A 24,146-nucleotide genomic window follows, 5' to 3' on the forward strand; every position below is an offset into this window, starting at 1 on the left:
ATGAACCAGCTGAAGTCCAATGATCTCAGCGACACTATCTTTACATAGACCAGGATGCAATTTTTAACTATTGCTTTTATCCAGCAGCTTGAGGCGGAGCCCTCAGTTGCAGCTACTGTGGCCTGGTGACCTTAAATTATGACGAAAGTCTCACTGTTTACGGACTGGAATTATGTGTTTGCATAATGAAGGGAATGGAATGGGCTGGGACCAAAGTGGGAGGGCAGTTTTCTTGTTTGGAGTATCAGGGCAATTACTCACTGCCTGCTAAGAAGGTGGGAAGGAGAAGTTGGAGAGAGCAGGGACAGAAGGAAGCAAAGGAGGGAGGCAGCTGGGGATCAGGAAGTGGAGAAGAGCACAGGTGGCATGGAAGAGGGAGGGCACAACAGGATTGGACAAGAGATGTGGAAAACTGGACAGATGGGGCAATAGAGTGGGGAGCAGGATTGTGGAGGGAGACAGCATGAAGTGCACCTGACAGTGGAAAGAACAATACATCAGGCCATAACTGGGATATCTAAATACCTTTCATCTTGCCACATGTGGACATCCAGAACATGAAGATGAGCTTCTAATATTTGCTCCACTGGTGTCTCCTGAAAGAAGAGTTGCATTAGACTGGAAGAGTGTGAATTCTGGTGACTTGTCCTGAGGACCCTTCTGATTCAGGCTGGTTGCTGTGGGGTGGTGGAGAGAGATTGCAGGATCAGTTGGGTCTGAAAGAAGTCAAGGACAAAAGGTCAACGTTGGGGATCTGCGTTGGTGCTTGCGTTCTCTTGGCCTCCTGGTGTGATCCTACCACCCTACGCCGCAAAGATGGATTCATTGCTGGTGGTGAAGATCGGCTGCCTAGCAGGTCTACTAGTGATCACCCTTCTTTGCGGCCTCGTCCCAGCCCAGATCAAATGGTTCCAGATCAACATGGCCAGAGGTGAGGAGGTGGTGGAGGAATGGGGACACAGCCTATTCTTTGGAAGGACTGGATTTATATAGGAAGCCATTTTATAAAGAGTCAGACCATTGGTCCATCTAGCTTAGTATTGTCTACACTGATTGGCAGTGGCTCTCCAAGTCTTTCCTGCCCTGTCTGGAAATGCCAGGGATTAAACATAAGAACAGCCCTGCTGGATCAGGCCCAAGGCCCATCTAGTCCAGCATCCTGTTTCACACAGTGGCCCACCAAAATGCCACTGGAAGCCACAGGCAGGAGTTGAGGGCAAGCCCTCTCTCCTGCTGTTACTCCCCTGCAACTGGTACTCAGAGGCATCCTGCCTTTGAGGCTAGAGGTGGCCTATAGCCCTCCAGATTGAATTTAGGACTTTCTACATGCAAGGATGCAGATACTCTTCCACTGAGCTCTGGCTCCATCCTCTAAAGGAAATATTGCGTAACACTCACATGTAGTCACCCATCTAAGTGTAAACCAAAATAGATCCTGCTTAGCAAAGGGGACAATTCATGTTTACTACCACAAGACCAGCTCTCCTCCTCAAATGTTTACTTTAACATATGTATCAGATCAGCTTTTCTCACGAGTGCAGGTGGCCCTCATCTGCAGGTTTGCATATGTATTTTTTTATTTTTGCCTTTTATATACCACTTTTCAGGCAGACCTCCCAAAGCGGTTTACATAAAAGCTTCAATTAAAAAATCATACATCAAGCCACATGTTTAGATCTTCATATGTTGAGGTCATCTTTAGGTTTGGCCACTTCTTTCTCCTCCCCTAAGAGCAAGATGGTCCCTGGTCGCTCTGTGGTGGCAGTTCGGGGAGGGAGAGGCCACCTCAGCTGGAACATGAGAGCTGGGTGGTACCTGCAGTTGGGCAATATATACCCCATCTTGTTATCCATGGTATGCAGCTTTTTCCAGTTTGGGCAGCACAATTCTGCCCTTACGTGGTCATACTCTTGCTGAATGGGCTCATGGGTTTTGAGAGGAGTTTGGAAGCAGGCAGCGGAGTGCTTTGGTCTGCATGTTTATAGAGCTTTTTGTGTTTCTAAAAGCCATTTTGGGTAGCATTTGGCAGCAGTTGGTATCCTTAGGGAGCCTTTGCTCTGAAGCTTTTGGAGACTTTATGGAACCATTTCTGTGCAGTTTTGGGGAGCCTTTTTGAGCCATTCCTGTGGCTCTTCTTGTGCTAATTATCACTTTTATAAATTTGATTTTGATTAAATTGTTTCATTAAAATTGCATGTCTTTAAAAAAATTGATTACAGTACTGTATTGAATTTAGATGGTGATTAGAAATTTAATTAAGATCAAAAATTTAATTATCCATTGGAAATTGATTCACCTCTTACTCCTTGATTCCCACACACTCTTCTGTGTGTGTTTTACTTGAATTGGATTTAATTTTGTGCTGCTTCTTTGGCCGGCCAACCTACCAACCAACCAATCAGGCCAAGGGGCTTGTGCTGCTAAGTCCTGGACTTCAACAACAATGGGGTGAGGAAACACCATGATTACACATTACTGGAGAAGTTGCGGGGGGTATTGCTGGAGGATAAGGCTCCATCATTTTTTTCTGCTTTTACCCTGTCTTTTCTGTGATTTTGGGGGGTCATTTTCCTGGGCTTCAGAACCTACCCCCTTCCCTTTTCATTGACTTAAGGTTTCATTATCCACAGTTTCATTATTCAAAGTTATAGGCCAGGACAAATAATGAGGGCCATCTGTACTACAAACGTTAGAGCTAACATAGAGGAGAGAGTGGGCATTGCACCAGGAAGTCGCAGTTCAAATATTATATTGGCCATAAACTTAATAGGTGACCATACATGCAGGAAAAGTCCTGATTTCCTAGTAGCTGGCTGTCCCTATTGGGTATTTGGGGAGGGTGGCTTTATAGCCTACTTTCCTCATAGAAAGTAAGGTAAAGTGTGCCATCAAAGCGGTGTCAACTCCTGGAGACCACATCTTCCTATATCACTGTTGCCCAATATAGGTGTTTCCCGTAGTCTGGGAAACATAGCAGAGGGGATTTGAACCGGCAACCTCATGCTTGCTAGGCAATTCATTTCCCCACTGTGCCATTAGGTGGTCTACATACTACATGTTTAACAGCAAAGAGTGCATGAAGCGGAAGATGGCAATTATCAATTAGAATTACAGTGAAAGGAAAGGAGGCAGATTAGTTCTTACCAGAACTTCTTGCTTCATTATATGAATAAGAAAGGACATTGTAGAACTCGAACAGGTGCAGAAGAGGGCAACCAAGATGATCAGGGCACTAGAGCACCTTTCTTATGAGGCAAGACTACAACACTTGGGGCTCTTTAGTTTAGAAAAAAGTCGACTGTGGGGAGACATGATAGAGGTCTATAAAAACATGCATGGTGTGGAGAAAGTGGATAGAGAGGAATTCTTCTCCCTCTCCCATAACACTAGAACCAGGGGTCATCCCATGAAATTGATTGCTGGGAAATTTAGGACCAGCAAATGGAAGTATTTTTTCAACTTCACTTGTGGAATTCTCTGCCACAAGATGTGGTGACAGCCTACAACCTGGATGGCTTTAAGAGCGATTTGGATAACTTCATGGAGGAGAGGTCTATCAACGGCTACTGGTCTGAGGGCTACAGGCCACTTCCAGCCTCAAAGTCAGGATGCCTCTGAGTACCAGTTGCAGGGGAGGAACAGCAGGAGAGAGGGCATGCCTCAGCTCTTGCCTGTGGACTCCCTGGAGGCATCTGGTGGGCCACTGTGCGAAACAGAATGCTGGACTAGATGGGCCTTGGGCCTGATCCAGCAGGGCTGTTCTTATGTTCTTATGAATAGCACCATCAATCTACATTCTGTTTTACAATGTGTAGATCCCTGTCCAGAGGAGCTTGCAATCCAAAACTTGATGTGAAGAACACTGAGGAGGGAGGCCAAGGTAGAATGGGAGAATATGCATTTTTGACAGGGCGCATTTTTAAAAAGGTCAGCAGGAATTGTTAAGGACCTTCAGGCTTCTGTCACTTCCTTACACCTCTAGACATCAAAAATTAAAATTGCACCTCTAGAAATTAAAGCTGATTTGCATCTTAACTGTAACACACACACACATCAATGCAGATGAAGGTGTTGTTGGGTCTGCATGCTGCAGCTTGTGAGGTCCGTTTTTAGAACGTTGATCAAAGTCAGACAGTTTGTCTCAGTGTCTCAAATATCTTTGAACCAAAAGGGCAAAGATGTTCTGCTTTTAAAACTCTGTGGGACAGGCTGTTGCAAAAGAGGTAGAACACACAGCAAGGGAGGAGAGCCTTTTGGTATCGTGTGGGAGACACAGGATTACTGCTAACCACATGTATAGAGATGATGCACCTAGTAACAAAATTATCCCTATTTTCATTTTCAAAACATTGGAATTCACGATTAGAATCACCACTTGACAGGGGCCGGAACAGATTCTTCTCTCCCACGTCCCACAGGCACACCAATGTACTCCTGAATACATTGAAAATTGTTCATGGATTTTATTTTTAAGCTTATGTGGGAGCCCTCCATAGATGGATGTTGGGAGATATAAATAAATGGTTCACAAGCCCTCAGTATTTATTATCCCCTAGCTGCATTATGGGCATACTGATGCTGGCCTCCCTCATAGAATTATACAGATGGGGGTGGGCAGCTTTGAGGAATCTTATTTTATTTTTTTACTAGACCCCCAAAACTCATATATGGGGCCAGGTGCAAGATAATGGCTAGATGTGTGGGTGGCAGAACCAGATCTATCTATCTATGTATCCCAGCCTAGGTGGTGTTCATAAGTTAAAATAAAACAATATAAAACAGGATAAAGTGATGAAAACAATTTGACAATATAACACAAGCCATTTATTTTATTTTATTTTATTATTTTTATTTTTATTTTATTCAATTTCTATACCGCCCTTCCAAAAATGGCTCAGGGTGGTTTACACAGAGAAATAATAAATAAATAAGATGGATCACTGTCCCCAAAGGGCTCACAATCTAAAAGAAACATAAGATAGACACCAGCAACAGTCTTTGGAGGTACTGTGCTGGGGGTGGATAGGGCCAGTTATCCACCAGTAACTAATTTAAAATTAATTACTTAAAAGCCTAAGAAAACAGGCCCTTTTACCTTGGTAATAGCCCAGGGCAAAAACCTAGGCTACCTGGCAGGGCAATACCAGGATTGGGCTCGATTCCAGTTTTTCATATGAGGCTGTGTGATCGGCCTCAACATCTGGGTGTACTATGGCTCAGAGATTCTATCATAAAAACTTTGAAACTGGCCAGCAGAGCTGCACAATGGTCAAAAGTAACCGAATCCAACTCACAATATATAGGAACTTTGAAAGTGAGCAAGAAGTAAATTAGCGCACAACCACGTATAGAAGAGGTTTTCCTGTACTTGCAGTTTTAAAGACCATCATGTTGGGTGGCTTCACACAACACATCAAAAACAGAACTGCCAATTCCTGGTGAGCGTGTGCTCCCAACTCACAAGTTCCAGTCTTGGCGTGTCTTCTGAATGGCAACCCAAAATGGTGCAATGTTGGGTTTCTCCACCACCCGACATCTGCTGCGCAACTTAAAATGTAGGTTATAGGTGTTGGGTAGTAGAGTGAACCCAACTTTAGCAACCCAACATTGGCAGGTTCAGATGACCCGCTAGGACCAGAACTTGCAGCTTGCAAAAGAAATGTGTACAAACCAGGAACCAGAGGTTCCACTTTTGGTGTGTCATGTGAAGCTGCCCACTGTGAGCACACCCTTAAGCACAAAGTGCTATTTCACAGCTGGGCAAGCACTGAGGCTCAGAGATTAAAGCCTGCCTGCTTGCTTGCATATCTTAGACTTATGGTCCTCCAATTCCAAAACATTGGGGACAGATACTCTTTTCCCCCAAAACAAATACTTAAACTTTAAAAAGACTAGTAAAAATGATGCATTGATTGGCTCATCCATTTCTAACAATACAGTGTATGAGCTTTCAAGTTACACAGAACCCTTTGGATCTGACAAGAACACCTTTGCTGGATCAGGCCCAAGGCCCATCTAGTCCAGCATCCTGTTTCACACAGTGACTCACCAGATGCCCCTGGGAAGTCCACAGGCAAGAGGTGAGGGCATGCCCTCTCTCCTTCTGTTGCTCCCCTGCAACTGGTATTGAGAGATAATTTGCCTCTGAGGCTGAAGGTAGCCAATAGCCCTCAGACTAGTAGCCATTGATAGACCTGTCCTCCATGAATTTGTCTAAGCCATTCATGCTGGTGGCTGTTGCCACATCCTATGGCAGAGAATCCCATAGGTTAATTATATGTTGTATGAAAAGGTCCTTCCTTTTTGTCCATCCTAAGTTTCTTGGCCATCCGTTTCATGTGATGACTGATGCTAAGCAGATGGTTTCAATCTTAATGGTACAGGAGGAGATGTTCACAGATGTCATTCAGTTGATGTGGTGAGCGCAGTGATGTATTACACTTCCATTCAAACCTGTCCTTTTTTGAGGGGATTGGGGTAATTGGCCCAGGCCCCACACCCCCACATTATCCCAACCCCACGGCATCACTCCCCCCACATCTGGGGCTCTCCAAGTCATGTAATCCTGGCAAAAAAGAAGCAGCGATGGTGGCTGCTCAGAGGATGCGGGATGCAGAGATTTCTTCCTGGAGGCTCTCCACCGTGGCTGGCCCCAGAGCATGGCTCCCACTGCAGCAGCTGGACTATGCATTTTGCTTGGGTGAGTGCAGTGGGCTCAGTGACATCTCCAAGTGGGCTGCACACCTTTAAGGGCAAGGTTGGCTTCCATGTTTGCCCAGAGAGGACTGCAGCCCAGCTGGAGCTTCTAGGGGCCTGAGGCACTGCACCTCAGCCACTGCACACAAGATTGATTGACCTAGGCCAGAGGTGGGTAAACCTGGCCCTCCAGCTGTTACAGAAGAACATAGGAAGCTGCCATATACTGAGTCAGACCATTGGTCTATCGAGCTCAGTATTGGCTTCACAGACTGGCAGCGGCTGTCCAAGGTTGCTGGCAGGAATCTCTCTCAGCCCTATCTTGGAGAAGCCAGGGAGGGAACTTGGAACCTAGATGCTCTTTCCAGAGCGGCTCCATCCCCTTAATATCTTACAGTGCTCACACTTCTAGTCTCCCATTCATATGCAAACCAGGGCAGACCATGCTTAGCTAAAAGGACAAGTCATGCCTCCTACCACAAGACCAGCTCTCCTCTCCTCTCTGTTGTTGAGCTACAACTCTCATCATCCTCAGCCACAGTTTATTGTGGCTGGGAAACTGGGAGTTGTCGTTCAACAGCAGCTGGAGGGCCAAGTTTGCCCACTTAAGCATTTATATCTTGTTCCTCCCTAACCTGAATGTATGACCCACCAAAAGTGAAAAAATTTGCATTTCACTGAGCAGCACAAAAAGAAGGGAAGAACTCTGTCCATGGTGCTGGACTGGGGCAGGGCTCTCCATCACACGTCCAGTGTATATCTTTGATGTTGATGGGGTCACTGAGTTATGGGTAAATTCTCCCTTTTAGGAAATTGACTCTGGCTTCACTGAACTCTTTGTATATTTATATAACTGAAACAACCCTTTCCCCATTTCATCTTTCTCCCCTACCTCTTCTAGGCAAGCACCGGCGCATTCTCAGTTTCATTGGCTGCTTTGCAGCCGGCGTATTCCTTGGGGCTTGCATTATGCACATGATGGCTGATGCTCTGGGAGATATTCAGGAGGAATTAAAAAAGCGACAACTACAGGTGAATGCTTGCACTAGATGCCTTCTCAGTTTAATTGCCTGCCATTTAGATGCTATCAAAATCTGCCCCCTCCCCCCATCTTCTCTATAGTTAAAGATGCTATTCCACCAAAGGGGACAGTGGGTAAGAAAACCCCTCAATAAAGGGGGCCTTTTTATTATTAAACATCCACTCTTCAAAAATCTACTCTTTTATTAAACATCCACTCTTCAAAAGTAAATGTCAACAGTAACAGGCAAAAAGGTTCCATTTTTAAAGTGTTGTTGTTCTTATAAATAGTTATACCCTGCCTCTATGGTACATTACTCCTTGGAGCAGCTGAAGTCAACTTTAAAAGCTGTGTTCAAATTGTAATGAAGGGTGTGCCAAACTGGGGCGAATTGGTTCGTAGCTCTATTTCACTTCCACAATAGCAATTGGGTTGGGCCTAAAGAAAAGTGAACTACTAAAGTCCATTGAAACAGATGAGACTTGAGGTTGTCACAATGAACTTGTCTCATTGGATTGGTGCTTCGTCAGGATGCACTTTGTTTACAACCCATTGGCCGTGTCACAGTTCACTTGCCAAATCAACTAGCCATGAAAATGGCTGAGCTCACTCATTGCTAGTGATAATCGGAAGGGTCACTGTGGTGGGCCTTGAAAGCTAGGGTGCCACTACAAGGGGAAATATCTTCAGTGGAGCCACCACAGCAGTACATACCTGTCACCCCCAAGCACACACACCCATGCTATACCTCCCTGATGGGGTCTGAGAGACAGCCAGTGGTGCACCTTCTGCTCAGTGGTCTCAGGAGCCCATCCCCTCCTTCATTGTGCTGCAAATTTTGGTGTGAACTTTGGACTCATGTGTGCATTAGGCTCCTTGGTCCTACCATGCTTTCCCTTGAACTGTTTCCAACTCTGTGGTTTTGTTTACATGCAGGGAGGTTTTGTCCCGAAGCAGAATAGTACTTCTAAAGATGATGATTCCGAGGTGAGTGTTGGTCTCTTGTAGGAGCGGTTCTCTCATGAGGCTGATGAGGCAGTTGCCTCAGATGGTAGATGACTGGGATGTCAGCAGGGTGGCAAGATACTCTAGTTGCTACTATTGAAGCAACTCTGTTTTTTTTAAAAAAAATTGTAAACCACCATGAACTTTTATAAACTGGCTGCATAGATATGTAATACATAAAATTTTGGTCCTGATCTGGCCCTTGAAAGCTTTGCAAGGAGAACCTCATATTCCTTGCAAAGTTTGATAAGCACAAAGAGAGAAGAGAAGGTTGCTGGCAACCTTATCTCTTCCCCAGCCTCTGAGCCACTTTCAAAGGCTGGTTTTGAAAGGGGGCTGGCCCACATCAGGGCAATGGGGGGAAAGCCTGGCTCCAGGCCCCACAGTAGTTTGGGCTACTCTGGTCACTTGAATCCATCTTTTTCCAGAACTTGATGGGCGAGAATTACTTAATGACAGATTAATTCTTGAAACAGTTCAGGAAATAATTGTGACAAGAATTAATCCACCATTAAGTCTTTCTCGCCCATCAAGTTTTTGACAAGAAAAAATTCAATTCATATCCCTTCAGGGCCCAAAACTGCTTCTGTGGTGTTTCTATAGAAGCTTCATTTGCAGATGTAAAGGTTATCCTTTCATGGGACCTGCTAACTTTACACATCAGTAGGAGGTTGATTACCAGCTATTTAGCACCTGTTAGCACTGTCTCTTCTTTCTCAGTGTCTCCAGTAAAATATCTCCTGTGAGACAGTCTCCTTTGCGTGCCTGATTCAAAAGTAAAATTTTGGGGTTTTTTTTTCAATTAATCTCAGCATGCCCAGACTACAGAATCTTCACACCTACATCCATGTAATGGTTAGCATTAATGAACCAGACTAGTCCATGAAGATGAGAATACAGTTACAAATGGTCTCTCTGTTATTCATTTGTGCGCGCGCACACACACACACACACACACACACACACACTTGTGAAATTGAAAACACCACATTCTGTGTGTTGCTTGTGTTCTGTCCAAAACAAGAAAACTGGACTAGGACCAGGGGGAGACACTGATTTAACAATCCTCATTCAGCCATGAAACCCACTGTGTGACTATGGGCCAGCTGCCAATCTCTTGGCGTAATCTACCTCACAGAGTTGTTGTCAGGATAAAAATAACCATCCACACCACTCTGGGTTCCTTGGCAAATGGATGAGATAGAAATGCAAAAATGTTGATCCCAGAGACAGGACTAGAAACAAGGGGTTGAAATTACAAGGAAACAGATGTTGCTGAACCACAGCTCCCTTCCTTGCCAGTGACAATAAATTGTAGCTGGGGATGACGGGGGTTCTAGGTCAGCAACATCTGGAGCACCGCAGGTTGGGAACCTCTGGCCTAGACATTATGATGAATTTCCAAATAGTTAGAGCTGTTTGACAGTGGAACACTCAGCCTTGTATGGTGGTGAGCTCTCTATTACCAGAAGTTTTCAAGCAGAAACTGGGCCATCTGCTAGGCCTATCCAAATTCAGATTCAAAAATTTGGATTTTATCTGAAATTGCCCCGAATCGATAAAAATGGGTACAGTCTGAAACTATTTTTTAAAAAATCAGATTGGTAAAGTCAGAATTAATTCTGAAATATCAAAATTAATTTCAGAAATACTCCAGAATTTCAGAATTCTCAAACTGATGCCATTTTCCCCTGTAGAGGTGAATGGGGAAACTCACCAAAAATCATAGATTGGCCCTAGATTGGTCCTTGAAACATGCCACACATGAGGGGAAGGAGGGTCCCCCCCCTTCCCCATTGCAAAAGCACACAGTCCATAAAAGTGAAAGTCCTTTGAATGTTTCGGAGGCGGGGGGGGGGTTGTTAGAAAGAATTTCTAACTTCCCCTTGTAGCCTATAAGGGATTAAAAAGTGTGCAATTCCTTTTAAAATGTCTGCCAATGGGGGAAAATAATATAAATAATATAAAACAATGGGGGAAAATAATTTAAAATCAAAGGAATCGAATGTCCTTTTCCCTCCACATGGGGGGTGGAGTGGTGGTCCAAGGAGGGGTTTCAGATCCAAAACTTCAAAAAGTTCTGGCTTTTCAAAACAGTTCACCCTTTTTAGCTTTTTAAAAAGAAATTTCAAGAATTCACCAAAAAATCAGAAGAGCTTTGACCCATAGCTTTGAAACTCTCTCTCTCGCCAATGTGGACTCGATTTGTGCCAGATTTCATAATTATATTGCCCAACCATTATAAAGGGGGGGGGCATGCTGTTACCCCCTTTCATGAAGGCAGATGCCTCCACATGCTAGTGGAATGATGCTCCAAGGAAGGTCTTCAGTTTCAGAAGCATTTGCAAAGTTCTGGTTTGGAGCAAGCCAAATTTCACAATTTTTAGCCACTCGTTAAAAACATTCAAAATTCACCAATAATCAGGAAACTGACTAATTCTTTTCAAATTCACTAAAGGGGCCCGTAACTTCCTTCCTCACATTTTTTGGGAAACTTTCAAAGATATATTAGCAACCAGTGAGCTTTGATTTTTTTTTAATTTTCCCAATGACCACTATGGGAAAAAATTGAATTTAAATCATAATTCAGATTCTGAATCTGATTCCATATTAGGCAACACCAGAGCCCATAGAATCAAAACCTCGATGTATGATCGGTTCTAATCGGAGTCCAAATTTTCTGAACGTGCACAGGCCATATCTGCCAAACAGTTTCTTCATTTTCTTCCCCAGAATGAGGATGATGTTGGGGGGCGTATTTCTGAAAATAAAGGCATGACAGTTTTTCAGAAAATATTTGAAAGCCCAGTAGAAATTTCTCAGAATTTCAGGGAAATTTCAGAGAATGGGGAGGCGCATATTCACCTCAGGTTGCACTTCTGTGTATGTAGGTAACCCTAAGAATGAGTTGCCATCATCAGGACCTCCTCCTGCCTATCAAGGGGGGAAAAATCCTCTGGGGGCTCTTGATTGCCACCTGCTGGTGCAGCTTTAGAATAGCTACCTACAAACCTTTAAAAACTAACGGTGAATATTTCCTTTGAAGACTTCCAAAGTTGTTAGTTTCAGTTAACGCTTTTGCATTAATTGAGAGCAAAAACAAAAATTGAAGTTTTTTAAAAAAGCACACATAGAATCCCTATTCAGACATTCTGTGATTCAAATGTGTTTGCATGACTATACCTGTGTTCCTTTGTGAACCTGGGTCCAAGCCTCCTGAAATGCAGACTACAGATAGGAAGTATACTGCTGAATGTACTTCCTAACACTGAATGAATAGACTTCATTCAGGGTTATATTGAATGAAGTATATTCATTCAAAATAGCATGTGAAGAACTTTATCTGTGTTCAGATCTGTACCTGTGTACACTGCACAGGGATTGTATGAGTGTTGGACATAAAGTGTGAAAAGGATGACACCGACAAAAACACACCGCACCCCCCCCACACACACACACACTGCACAATAAGTGGGGACTGAAACTTGAGTGGTCTTAGGGCTAAATGAAGCATGACGACAGTCATGTGATTAGCTCTGCTGTCTTTGCCTGTTAGGGACATAGGAAGCTGCCATATACTGAGTCAGACCATAGGTCCATCTAGCTCAGTATTTTCTACTCAGACTGGCAGTGGCTTCTCCAAGGTTTCAGGCAGGAATCTCTCTCAGCCCTATCTTGGAGAAGCCAGGGAGGGAACTTTTAATCTTCTGCTCTTCCCAGAGTGGCTCCATCCCCCTAAGGGGAATATCTTACAGTGTTCACACATCAAGTCTCCCATTCATATGCAACCAGGGCAGAGCCTGCTTAGCTAAGGGGACAAGTCATACCTGCTACCACAAGACCAGCTCTCCTCTCCTGAGGATGACAGGAAAAGAAGTTCTTGGGTAAGTAGCATGTGCAGGCAGGTTGTTCCAGATCAGATCCATGGTGGGGCATGGGGGGCTTTACACCCTGTCTCCCATGACCCCATAGGGAAAGTGATCAGTGGTTGGACATCTGTTCTGTGTGCAAAAGGTCCCAAGTTCACTCCAGGTAGGGCTGAGACTCCTGCCTGAAACCCTGGAGAGTTGCTGCCAGTCTGACTAGGTGATATTGGGCTAGATGCACCAATGGTCTCAGTAGAAGACAGCTGTCTCTTTTCTGGATCCCCTTCCTGCATGAACATATTCTCCCACAAGAAAAAGGAGGTTTGACTCCAAGGAGTTCTTTCTTTGTCAGAATAGCTTGCACATGAGACAGATCCAGAGTTAACGTCTTCCTGCTCCCTACCATGGATCAGATCCATGCTCTTTATACAATAAAAGGCAAGAACCCCAGGGTGAATGATGTGGTGTCCTGTCTAGTTGTGGCATTACATGGCTATTTGTCATGGGGTGTGGAAGCCACACCCCATAGGACACATGTCCAACGCTCTGCTGAGTTTGCAGCTCTCTGGACGGTATGGCAGCCATGTGAGTGAGTGGACAAGCATTTCTGTCTCTCTGAGGCCCAGGGCTAGCATAGGAACATAGGAAGCTGCCATATACTGAGTCAGACCATTGGTCTATCTAGCTCAGTATTGTCCTCACAGATGGGCAGCGGCTTCTCCAAGGCTGCAGGCAGGAATCTCTCTCAGCCCTATCTTGGAGATGCTGTCAGGGAGGGAACTTGGAACCTTCTGCTCTTCCCAGAGCGGCTCCATCCCCTGAGGGGAAGATCTTGCAGTGCTCACATCACATGTAGTCTCCCATTCAAATGCAACCAGGGTGGACCCTGCTTAGCTAAGGGGACAAGTCATGCTTGCTACCACAAGACCAGCTCTCCTCGAGCAGCAAGGGGAAAACTGAATCTAATCTCTTAATATATTGCTGTCTGCTAGCGGAGTGTGTGGATAGGCACAGAGCTGCTGCAAGCTTCTATTAATGGGGGGATGCATTTGGGGTTGTTGGGAAGGGACCACAAGGCATGCCCTGTAAGGTCAGTTTTGGGGATAGCCTGTATGTTGCCCTCCCCCCAAATAAGAACCACCTCCAAAGAAACAGAGAACACATACACATGAATCCACAGAATGCTCACACAAAGGTTCCAAAAGGAGGTCCTGCTGCTCCTGTCAATCAACAAGGCACAGCCAAAAGACCTGGAAGTTTTCAGGGAGGAAAGTGAGAGCAATAATTGAGAGAAGGAGGTGTGGGAGGGAGTTAGAACATTTCAGATCTGCTGCATCATTTTTGTTGCAGGTACCACTTCTAATGATCTCTCCTTCGTTTTCTCCCCCCTCCTGTCTTTTCACTCTCCCCTCCATATCCAAATGCAGGTATACCCATTTGGGGAACTCATCATTTCTTTTGGTTTTTTCCTGGTATTTTTTATCGAAAGTTTTGTGCTCCACTGTTGCCCTCGGGCTGTACATGCACACGGTGACCACGAAAGCCACGATGATCACAAGGGCATGCCAGAATCCCACAGCTCTTTCCGGGCATTTGTGCTCTTTCTTTCACTCTCCTTCCACTCCGTCTTCGAGGGCCTGGCCATTGGTGTGCAGAAGGAGAAAGCGGATGCCATTCAGCTTTGCCTGGCGGTGCTCATCCACAAAGCCATTGTGGTCTTCAGCTTGTCCATGAAGTTGGTGCAGAGTGGTACTCCCGCCCGGTGGAGGCTGCTGTATTTGGTGTTCTTCGCTCTGATGTCCCCTGCTGGCATTGGTGTGGGCATCGGCATATCGCTGACCAAGAGCGATGGGACTGGCTTGGCTCAGGCTGTGCTGGAAGCCGTAGCCACAGGGACCTTTCTCTATGTCACCTTCCTGGAGATCCTACCCTATGAGCTGCAGTCTCATGAAAGTCCCCTCGCCAAGCTCTTCTTCATCAGCCTTGGCTTCTCCATCATGGCCATCATCGCCATTTGGGCCTAAAGGGTTGGAGGTGCTATGATCGTCATGGTGACCCACGAGATAGTCATGGCCTAAATAACTGCAGTTGTCTGGGCAAAAAGCCCAAGAGAAAATGCCCATTTCCTATTACTCCAAGGATTATTCATATTTATATACTGCTTTTCAATAATGCAAAAGCAGTTTGCAAAATGGATTGCATAGCCCATGAGGTCCCAATTTGGGCTATTCCATATGTTGCTGAACTATAACTGCAATAACGCGTTCGGATGATTGGAGTTATAGTTCAGCAACATCTGAAGTAACACAGGTTGGGAACTCCAGGCATAGCCAAAAAATGAAGAAAGCAGTTATCTGTCTGAAAGGGGCTCCAGCCTAAAGAGAAACACCAGGGAGAAATCAACAACAGCCCTGAGAGACACACTGACTGTGTCGGGCTGAATATGGACAGTTGCTCTCCCCCTTTGAAGACCACATAGTTGAGAGGCAAGAACATAGTGGGTTACATTACCATCTTCCTCTAAGCTACTGGAAGTCTATAATGGCCAGCACAATGTCAGCAGCAGCAGGACCAAAAGATCTCCATATGCAATCATGTTTTCCGTTGAGTTTGTTACCATTATGTTGAGGGTCAATATACAATATAGAGAGCCTTCCTGCAAGGAACTTTGGGTGAATGGGATATAAAGCACTTATAGCGTTTTTGTATGGATGAAAATAAAAGCTCAAGGTATTGTCTTGTCTGGCTTTTAGGCTGAGCTGAGGGGTCAGGAGAGTGACTGGACATTGGTTCTTTTGCAACACACACTCACATACACACAAACACAGATGCTAAATGCGAAACACAAAAACAAATGCAACGCAGAAAGTGTGATACAACACACAAATTCACAAACACAATGCACATGACACAAACACACTCATCACCACTACAGAAACACATGCATACAACATTAATTCAGAAACTCACACAAATGCAGACACAACACACAGAAACGCTAATGCCTGGAGGCCAGCTTGCAAACTTCAAACACTTTGCTATGTCCATAATATAAAGCTTGGGCCTTACTGCCTGACTGACTCACTGACTGACAGAAAACACCCAGACCAAAACACAAAAGATAGACACATGCCATTTTTTCAGGTAGGTTCCAGACCTTGCTCCAATGACCAAAAAAAGCCTCCCAAAAATCAGGAAAATGTACTACTTTCCCAGAAAATCTGGGAAAACTCTCCTGTTGAAAAACATGGGTAATGAGACCTGACTGAGTGAGGAAAAGCCTAGAGTCACAGACAGAGAAAGAGTTTATGGACTTGCAAAGTGCAAGCCCTCACTAATTCACTCACTGGCTGACATGGAATCCCAGACAGAAACATGAGCCATAGATAAAAAGTCATTTTTGTAGATGGGTTCCAGACCTCTCTAAGAGTACCAACACCCCACCTCATGCACAACACACACACACACACACAGAATCGTTACTATTTTGGAAAATCTTAAAAAGCCCTCTCCCATTGGCAAACGTGGGGAATGAGATCTCATAGAGCTACAAAAATACTACGGTATTTTCTACTGATCTTTACTGTCTAGAGTAGAGATAAGACATTAATATGCTTGGAAATTGCAAGAACCTTTACTAGTATTCTATAAGATGACAAGTCAGGCAGAATAGAAAGGGGAAGAGAGATAAGAATTGAAAAGAAAAGATGCATATGGTCAGGCAGCCAACTTTTTCTCCCTTACTAGCTGTTCCCTGGTGTTCAGCTCAGCCTCAAGACTATAATGTACAATTTGGGAAGAAAGATACAACCTAGCAATCCTGCACTAGAGACCAAGATGGAGAAGATCTCCATGTATTTCCCTTTGGTGCTCAGGTAGCTTGGGAGGAAAGCCACCCAAACTCTGCAGAAGACCAACATGCTGAAGGTGATCAGCTTGGCTTCATTGAAACATAAAAGCTGCACCTTCATTATACTGCACAATGATCTGACTCTTCTGGGAATGCATGTCCAGCTCTGGGAAGGGAGGAGAGGTTGCCAACCACACGGCACAAACGATAGTTTGAATAAGAGAACAGAGAATGATGACCCATATTGTCAGCCTCTTCCCCATCCATTTCCTCATGCTGTTTCCCAGCTTGGTGGCCATGAAGGCCACAACCACAGTAATGTTTTGGGCTAACACAGTAGAAAGAGCAACAGAGAACATGATGGCAAATACTGTTTGCTGGAGAACACAAGAAACCTTCCCTGGCTGTCCAATAAACAGAAAGGGGCACAGAAAGGAACATAGAGGCTCATTCTCACAATACTAATCAGGATAAAGCACCTAGCCAGGGTAGGAGATCCAGGTGTGCTTCCAAACAGTGTTCATCTAAGCCCAAACAACAAGGTAGGGGGAGAGGAGAGTGATCATGTGGGAGATGGGAACTGGATAGGATGGGCACACCCTACCCAGATAATTTCCCCAGTGTTTTACTGAGGGTGGATGAAAAGCCATCCTACCCATTTCCTGCTTCTCTCACAACAAATATTTATATACTGCTTTGCAACAATAGTTTCCAAAGCAGTTTACAAAGAGAGAGAGAGAGAAAGAGAGAGAGGGGAAGGAAGGAAGGAAGGAAGGAAGGAAAGAAAGAAAGAAAGAAAGAAAGAAAGAAAGAAAGAAAGAAAGAAAGAAAGAAAGAAAGATCCCTGTCCCCAAAGGGCTCACAATCTAAAAAGAAACTTTACATTTTATATTTATATTCTGCTCTTCCTTCAAATAGCCTATAGTGGTGTACATAATATTAAGTTTCTCCTCACAACAACCCTGTGAAGTAGGTTAGGCTGAGAGAGAAGTGACTGGCCCAGAGTCACCCAGCAAGTATAATGGGTGAATGGTGATTTGAACTTGGGTCTCCCTTGTCCTAGTCCAGCACTCTAACCACTACACCATGCAGATAGACACCAGCAACCATCACTGGAGGTACTGTGCTGGGGGTGGATAGGGCCAGTTACTCTCCCCCTGCTAAATAAAGAGAACCACCCCATTTAAAAGGTGCCTCTTTGCCCAGTTAGCAGGGGTTAGCACAATCACGGTCCCCTCCTCCTATCTTGTTGTTTGCGTTTATACAACCACCAATTGAAGGGGCGCCCAGCTCTGCTACTTGGGCTAGGCACTCCTCCTACCTGATCTGGAATGGGTGAATGGGCCTTATTCATGTCAATTGTCTTCCACTCGGAAAGCAGAGCCCAAAATGTGAACTATGATCCCAGTATAGTTAACATGAGCAATAAATACTATTCTCATGAGACCATGAGGCTAGGATGTCTAGAGAGGGTAACTCTGCCTGGATAATTTGGTCTTGGAGAGGTTTGACCAAGGCCCCTGATCTTTGGTGGGCTCTCTTGCTTTCTTGCACCCCTGCCTGCTTTTCTCTGTCAACACTGTCGCACTCCCTCTGGCCCACCTCGCCTTGCCCCACTTCAATTCCAGTCCAAACTTCACTGGCTATCTACTGAGTCCGTAGGAAGCTGCTAGGGATGTGCGAAACGTTTTGGATACAAAACGTTTTGTACCCAAAACAGCATGTTTCAGGTGTTTTGTAGACAAAACAAAACACCCATTTTCCAGATCCAAAAGTTTTGTATACAAAACAAAACGTCCCTGTTTCGGCTACAAAACGTTTTGTTGTTTTGGACCTCCATTTTGTGGTGATCTCTGAGTCAGTCTCCATTTTGTGTTTGACATCTCTTTGAATTTCCCACCCTTCCAGCCTTCTGATCGGTGACCTAAATCATGGGCTGACCTGCTGACAATTCCCTCCTTGTTCCCCATTGGCTCTTTTGCTTCTTCCCACTCTTTACTGACCCCACATTGGCCAGGGGAAGGGTTGCTAACTCATGGGGTGCTGGGTTCTGTTGTTTCTGTGGTGTTCTGAGTGTAGATTCTCTGGTAGCATATGAGAGTGGATTCTTGTTTTTCACTGAAAATCTCATATACTACCAGAGAATCTACAATGAACACCTCAGAAACACAAAACCCAGTACCCCAAGGGCTTGTGGGTATGGAGGTGGTTGGCACCCTATGTGCACTACACAACCCCTCGCTCTGGGAAACCCCAGTGCCCCCCGAGTGGAATTATGGGGCTGCTGAAACCTCCATTATTCCCTATGGGAGAAATCTTAAAAGACACGTAAACTTCAACAATTCACAAAAGATCAGCCCTTTGCCCAATGGAGAGGAGAACTGGACTTGTGGTTGAGCATGACTTGTCTCCATAGCTAAGCAGGATCTGCCCTGGTTGCATATGAATGGGAGACTTGATGTGTGAGCACTGCAAGATATTCCCCTCTTGGGATGAAGCCGCTCTGGGAAGAGCAGAAGGTTTCAAGTTCCCTCCCTGGCTTCTCCAAGATAGGGCTGAGAGAGATTCCTGCCTGCAACCTTGGAGAAGCCGCTGCCAGTCTGTGAAGACAATACTGAGCTAGATAGACCAATGGTCTGACTCAGTATATGGCAGTTTCCTATGTTCCTAATTCTTTTGAGATAATTCTGGAAGTTTCCTTGCCCCCTTTGGGCACTACCACCCACCACACTCCACTCTGGGTCATCCCTTTCCCCTTGATTTGAAGCGATACATTTGCTGGAATCCCCATTATTCCCTATGGGAAAATTCTTAAAGATGTGTAAACTTAAAAAATTCACAAAAAAATCAGCCCTTTGCCTAATTCCTTTGAAACTTGGGTGGTAGCTTCCACCCATTGGACACTACCAGCACCACCCACTCTTTTTGCCCTGGTACCCTTTTTAAAAATCCAAATCGATTCAGATTCGGATTTGGAAAATTCAGCTACAAAATAAAACAGGACTGATTCAAATTCAGAAAATTTGGGTACAAAACAAAATGGGGGTGTTTCGATTTGGATACAAATCAAAACAAGAAAATTCCAAAATGCACACCCCTGGAAGCTGCTATCTACTGAGTCAAGCCATTAGTCTATCTAGCTCAGTATTTTCTGCTCTGCCTGGCAGTGGCTCTCCTGGGCTTCAGGCAAGAATTTTTCTCAGCCCTATCTGGAGATGCCAGGGGCTGAACCTGAGACTTCAAGCAGATGTTCTACCACTGAGCTACAGCCTTATCCCCAGACCACTGGTCCATCCAGTTCAGTATCATTGGCACTAACTAGCACCAGCTCTCCAGGGTTCAATCAGGGTCTTTCCTAGACCTACCTGGAAATACCAGGTATTGAATTTGAGATCTTCTGCATGAAAAGCAAATGCTCTACTTCTGAGCTACAGCTTCATCCCTGTGTGGAGAGGGAAGTGGGCAGGCAGGCCTGGGGGGCAGGGAGGAGCAAGCAATATCTTACATTGCCATCAGTTTCAGTAGAGCAGGGAGAAAGGGTCACTAGAGAAATGATAGTTGAAGCTGTTGAAGTGCCAATTTCTGCCTGGGCATTTGCTACAGTAGGTGGCTTTTGTGGGAAGCACTGTGACCTGTAGGGATGCATCAGGCAGAAAATCTTCAGATGGATCTAAACAAATCGATTGGAGAAGCTGCACCTGTTAAATTTCTTGATGGATTCATCTCTTTCCTGCTTAATATTGAGCTGAAAGGCCAAGGTAGGGATGTGCACAAATTTTGGTCAAATTGATTCAAACTCAAATCGAATTTGAATCAATTTGAAACTACTTGAAATTAATATGATTCGGCCAAATCTATGTGAATTGATTTGACTGAAATTCATGCACATCTCTAGGCCAAGGTAAACTATGAGTGTATGGAGCCTTATTTCAAATACCAACACAGAATGTGAGACTATACAAACTTTATAGCACATTTTACAAATACTATACAAAGTCTTTGTATAAATGCTCTAAAAATTATACTGTCTTTAGATCACAGAAGTTAAGATGAGAACCTTAACTCACAATTTCCATACCTTTTAGAGCATATCTGAACATTGTTAAGCAGCCCAACTGTCATCTCAAATGAAAGGTTATTTGCTATTTTAATATATTTACTTCTGTGGTGATGACTATCAACTGGCTATGGATCAAACTTATTTTCTTTAGCCTTCCATATATTTGAAAAAGTTGGAGAAGGCAATTTATTCCCCCTGTAATTATCATAATCATTTTCATTATGCTCAACGGGTCAGCAGAGGCCGATTGAGAAATTCACATCAAAAACAGCCCAGGAACTGACAATATGCCTCCTCTCATCCTTCATAACAACTTGTGCCATGTAGATCCAGTAAACAGGGCTGGAAAAGTGTTGAGGAAATAGTGCTGGTGATGTATGTATGTGTCATTATGGAGGTATCCAGCTGTGGGTGGGACAGATGCCATAATATTCCGGTAGGCAGAGAGATGTCATTGTGGCTTCTCCTTTTTCTTCTGCAACTGTCTCATCTTGTCAGCAACAACTGTGACTCTAGATCAGGGTTGCAGCTGGCAATTCCAAAGAACGTCCATGGCTCCACAGATGAACTTTTTGTTGGTGGATTTCTCTCTCTCCTCCTTTATGAATTTAATGAGCTCCCCTTCAATGAAATGCCAACTGTGTCATTTAAAGTCCGGTAGGTAGGATTAATGCTTTCAGTTCTCTTATGATGGGGCCTCAGCTCAGTGGCAGAACACCTGCTTCGCATGCAGAAGGTCCTAGGTTCAATCCTGGCAGCATCTCCAGGTAGGGCTGGGAGAGACTCCTGCCTGAAACCTTGGAGACCCACTGCCTGTCAGAGTAGACAATACTGAGCTAAATGGACCAATATTCCCAAGATCCTCTTTGAAAGGATTAAGTTGGAAGGATTAAGTTGGCCCAATGATAAAAATCCTATTATAAATACCGACAAAACCTTTTGGTTGGCATATGCCTAGATAAGCTCAAGGCACAAATAACTAGGCTTAGATTATCATACTTCAGACACATTATGTGAAAACTCAACTCCCCTGAGAAGTCCATAATGCTGGGAAAAGTTGAAGGAAAGAGAAGAAGAGGACGACCAACAAAGCAAGGTGGAGGGGCTCGATTATGACAGCAATGAATGCACCCCTGAGAGACCTTAAAGGCCAAGTTTAAGACAGATCATCCTGGAGAGAATGTGGTCGCTAAGAGTCGACACTGACTTGACAGCACTTAATCAATCAATCAATCATCAATCAATCAATCAGATAAGCTCAATGAACTGATACTGGAAAACTTCTGATAAAGGGCTATATTTTCATGATATTTTGTAGGAGCTTTCAGTCATGGATTCTGGTGGTGCATTGCCTGAAGATCTCGCTGATCTATGATAGATCTATGGAGATCTATGACAGCTACAGGGGCAGATATGTATTACAAGCTGAGCGCTTATGTGAGTCAGGGCTGCATGAACACAGAAATAGGTTCCAACCATGTACAGAGTGTTACAGGCTGTACCACTACTGATGACATAAACTGCTGGGTGACGGACTACTCCTTTATTTTAAAAAATGCCAGAGGCCACACTGGGCTAAAGCAGTTTTTCTTAATGTGCAGGTTTTCTGTGTGCAGAATGTTGGCATGGAGAATCATTCAGTCACGTGATTCCCCCACCTGTAGATGGAAGTGGTATGGCCAAACCTCAGGTTTACTCACTCACTGAGATCAGGGCTTCAGGGGTGTAGCTATAGTTAAACGGGGTGAGACAGATGTCCCTCGGGCCTCTGAGGGAGGGGGACATGCTTTCTGGCAACAGCTCACTCTTTGCTGTTGTGCATGGGGACTGTGTGATATTATTTGCATAGAAGCAAGGAAAAAGGTGTGCTGAGACTGATTTGTTTTTCCTCATGTCTTTACAGTTGCTCTGCAGAAAAGACATAGGAAGGTAGGTGGAACCCATCTTCAATTCATGTTCCAGGGCCCATTCCAACCTTGTTACACCCCTAGTAGCCTTAAGAGACGAGAAGATACAGATGTTTCAGAAGACTGGTCAGGAAGTTAGAGCTGCAAAAAAGACAGTTTATGTATTTATCTAGTTATAGCTTTTAAAGTCTGCTTTATCCTTTAATCTCAAGCTCAAACATACACAGCCAAGGAATCACAGTTCTCAAAGAGGCCATAGTCTTACTGGGAAATTAGAAGCATAATGGAAAACAACATAAGGCAAAGAAGGATTGCCATTTAATAATCATTTAAAGGATGCACATTTGCAATATTTATGCTTTGCCATCGTATAGAATGTTTACAGTGCCATCTAACAATAAAAAAGCATCGTTTCTTCATTGAAAATAAAGTGAAAATATCATTGCAGCCTATTGCCTAAGAACTACCACCAAGTACTTGCCTTTGAATTTGCCATGAATGAGATCAAGAGGAATGCCAAACTCCTACCCAACAGCACACTGACATTGAAAACCTATGAAAGTGATGAGAACGCCCTTGGAACTTCTTCAGGTACTATGGATCTCCTCTTCACCGGAAAAGGGAATCCTCTTAATTACCACTGTGGTAGGAAGAAGACGTTGATGGCTGTTATTGGAGGGCTTATCCCTCAAAACACCATCCAGATGCCCCACATTTTACATACATTCAAGATTGCACAGGTATGTGAGATGAAAAGTGTATGTAGAAGTGCAGCCATGATAGTTAAGAATGACAGACTCCATGACCCTTTCCACAAGTAGCTGCTGCATACCCCTACTAAGTGAGCAAAAAGGCGCCGTTCAAAGTGGTGATTATCTTTAGAGGAAGCAGGGAGGGAGCAAGTGACCCGATTGATTGATTGATTGATTAATTGATTGTTGAATTTATATACTGCCTTTCATTAAAAACAACCCCAAGGCTATTGAGCACAGCACAGTACAGCAACCCTCCAGTGCCTGTTGCTGGTGTTTCTACTCAGTGTTTCTTTGTAGTCTGTGAGCCCTAGACAAGTAATCATCTTATCCTTATAATTTTTCTGTGTAAAGCACTTTGAGACCATTTTTTGAAATACTACTGTATTTATATACTGGTTGAAAACCAGTATGATATATGGGAATGCCATGATGGTGTCTTCTTCCTCCTCCTTTTTTCTAAAATGGTTTCAGGAGAGTGGGATTTGCAGTAGAAAATGAGGTTTCCCCCTTTTAAAAAAAACCCTGTCTGTAGGATTCAAAAAATAGTGTTGGGTGTTTTAATCATCTGGAGATGGGGAAATCGGGGAAATAATTAAAAGGCTGTTAACACGAGCAGCAGGCATTGCCCAGGTCCAGGGCTGTGTGTCTGTTTGGGCTACAGGTGGACCACTAAGCTTGAGGGGTAATCCCTCACTGCACCACGCTCCTCGCACAGTATATTAAGGGCTATCTGGAGGCTGGGCTTCACTTTCCCAGCCTGAGCCTACAGAGATCCATGCTACTCAGAACAGCACAGCCATGGATCATGTGGACATGCAAGCCACACACCACCAGCGGATCTGTGATCATCAGGGAGTGGGGAACGTAGGTCCAACCCTATAGATATAGATAAAGAGAGCTTGCTTGCCCTATTCCATTGTCTCTGTTCACTGCTGGTCCATGGTTTGTTTCTCATGATTGTACTCCTTATCTGAGATGTTTAACAG

At 44.4% G+C, this 24,146-nt stretch overlaps 1 protein-coding gene across 1 annotated transcript; it reads left to right on the forward strand.

Moving 5' to 3' along the window:
- The first annotated feature begins 816 nt into the window (after positions 1 to 816).
- SLC39A2 (solute carrier family 39 member 2) lies at positions 817 to 14,612 on the forward strand. The gene is made up of 4 exons (XM_053265608.1): positions 817 to 931; positions 7,598 to 7,728; positions 8,654 to 8,704; positions 14,016 to 14,612. The coding sequence occupies exons 1-4, from the start codon at positions 817 to 819 to the stop codon at positions 14,610 to 14,612; spliced, it is 894 nt and encodes a 297-aa protein (XP_053121583.1).
- The last annotated feature ends 9,534 nt before the right edge of the window (positions 14,613 to 24,146 follow it).

This window comes from Hemicordylus capensis, chromosome 6, assembly GCF_027244095.1.
Source record: "Hemicordylus capensis ecotype Gifberg chromosome 6, rHemCap1.1.pri, whole genome shotgun sequence".
NCBI classification, from domain to species: domain Eukaryota; kingdom Metazoa; phylum Chordata; class Lepidosauria; order Squamata; family Cordylidae; genus Hemicordylus; species Hemicordylus capensis.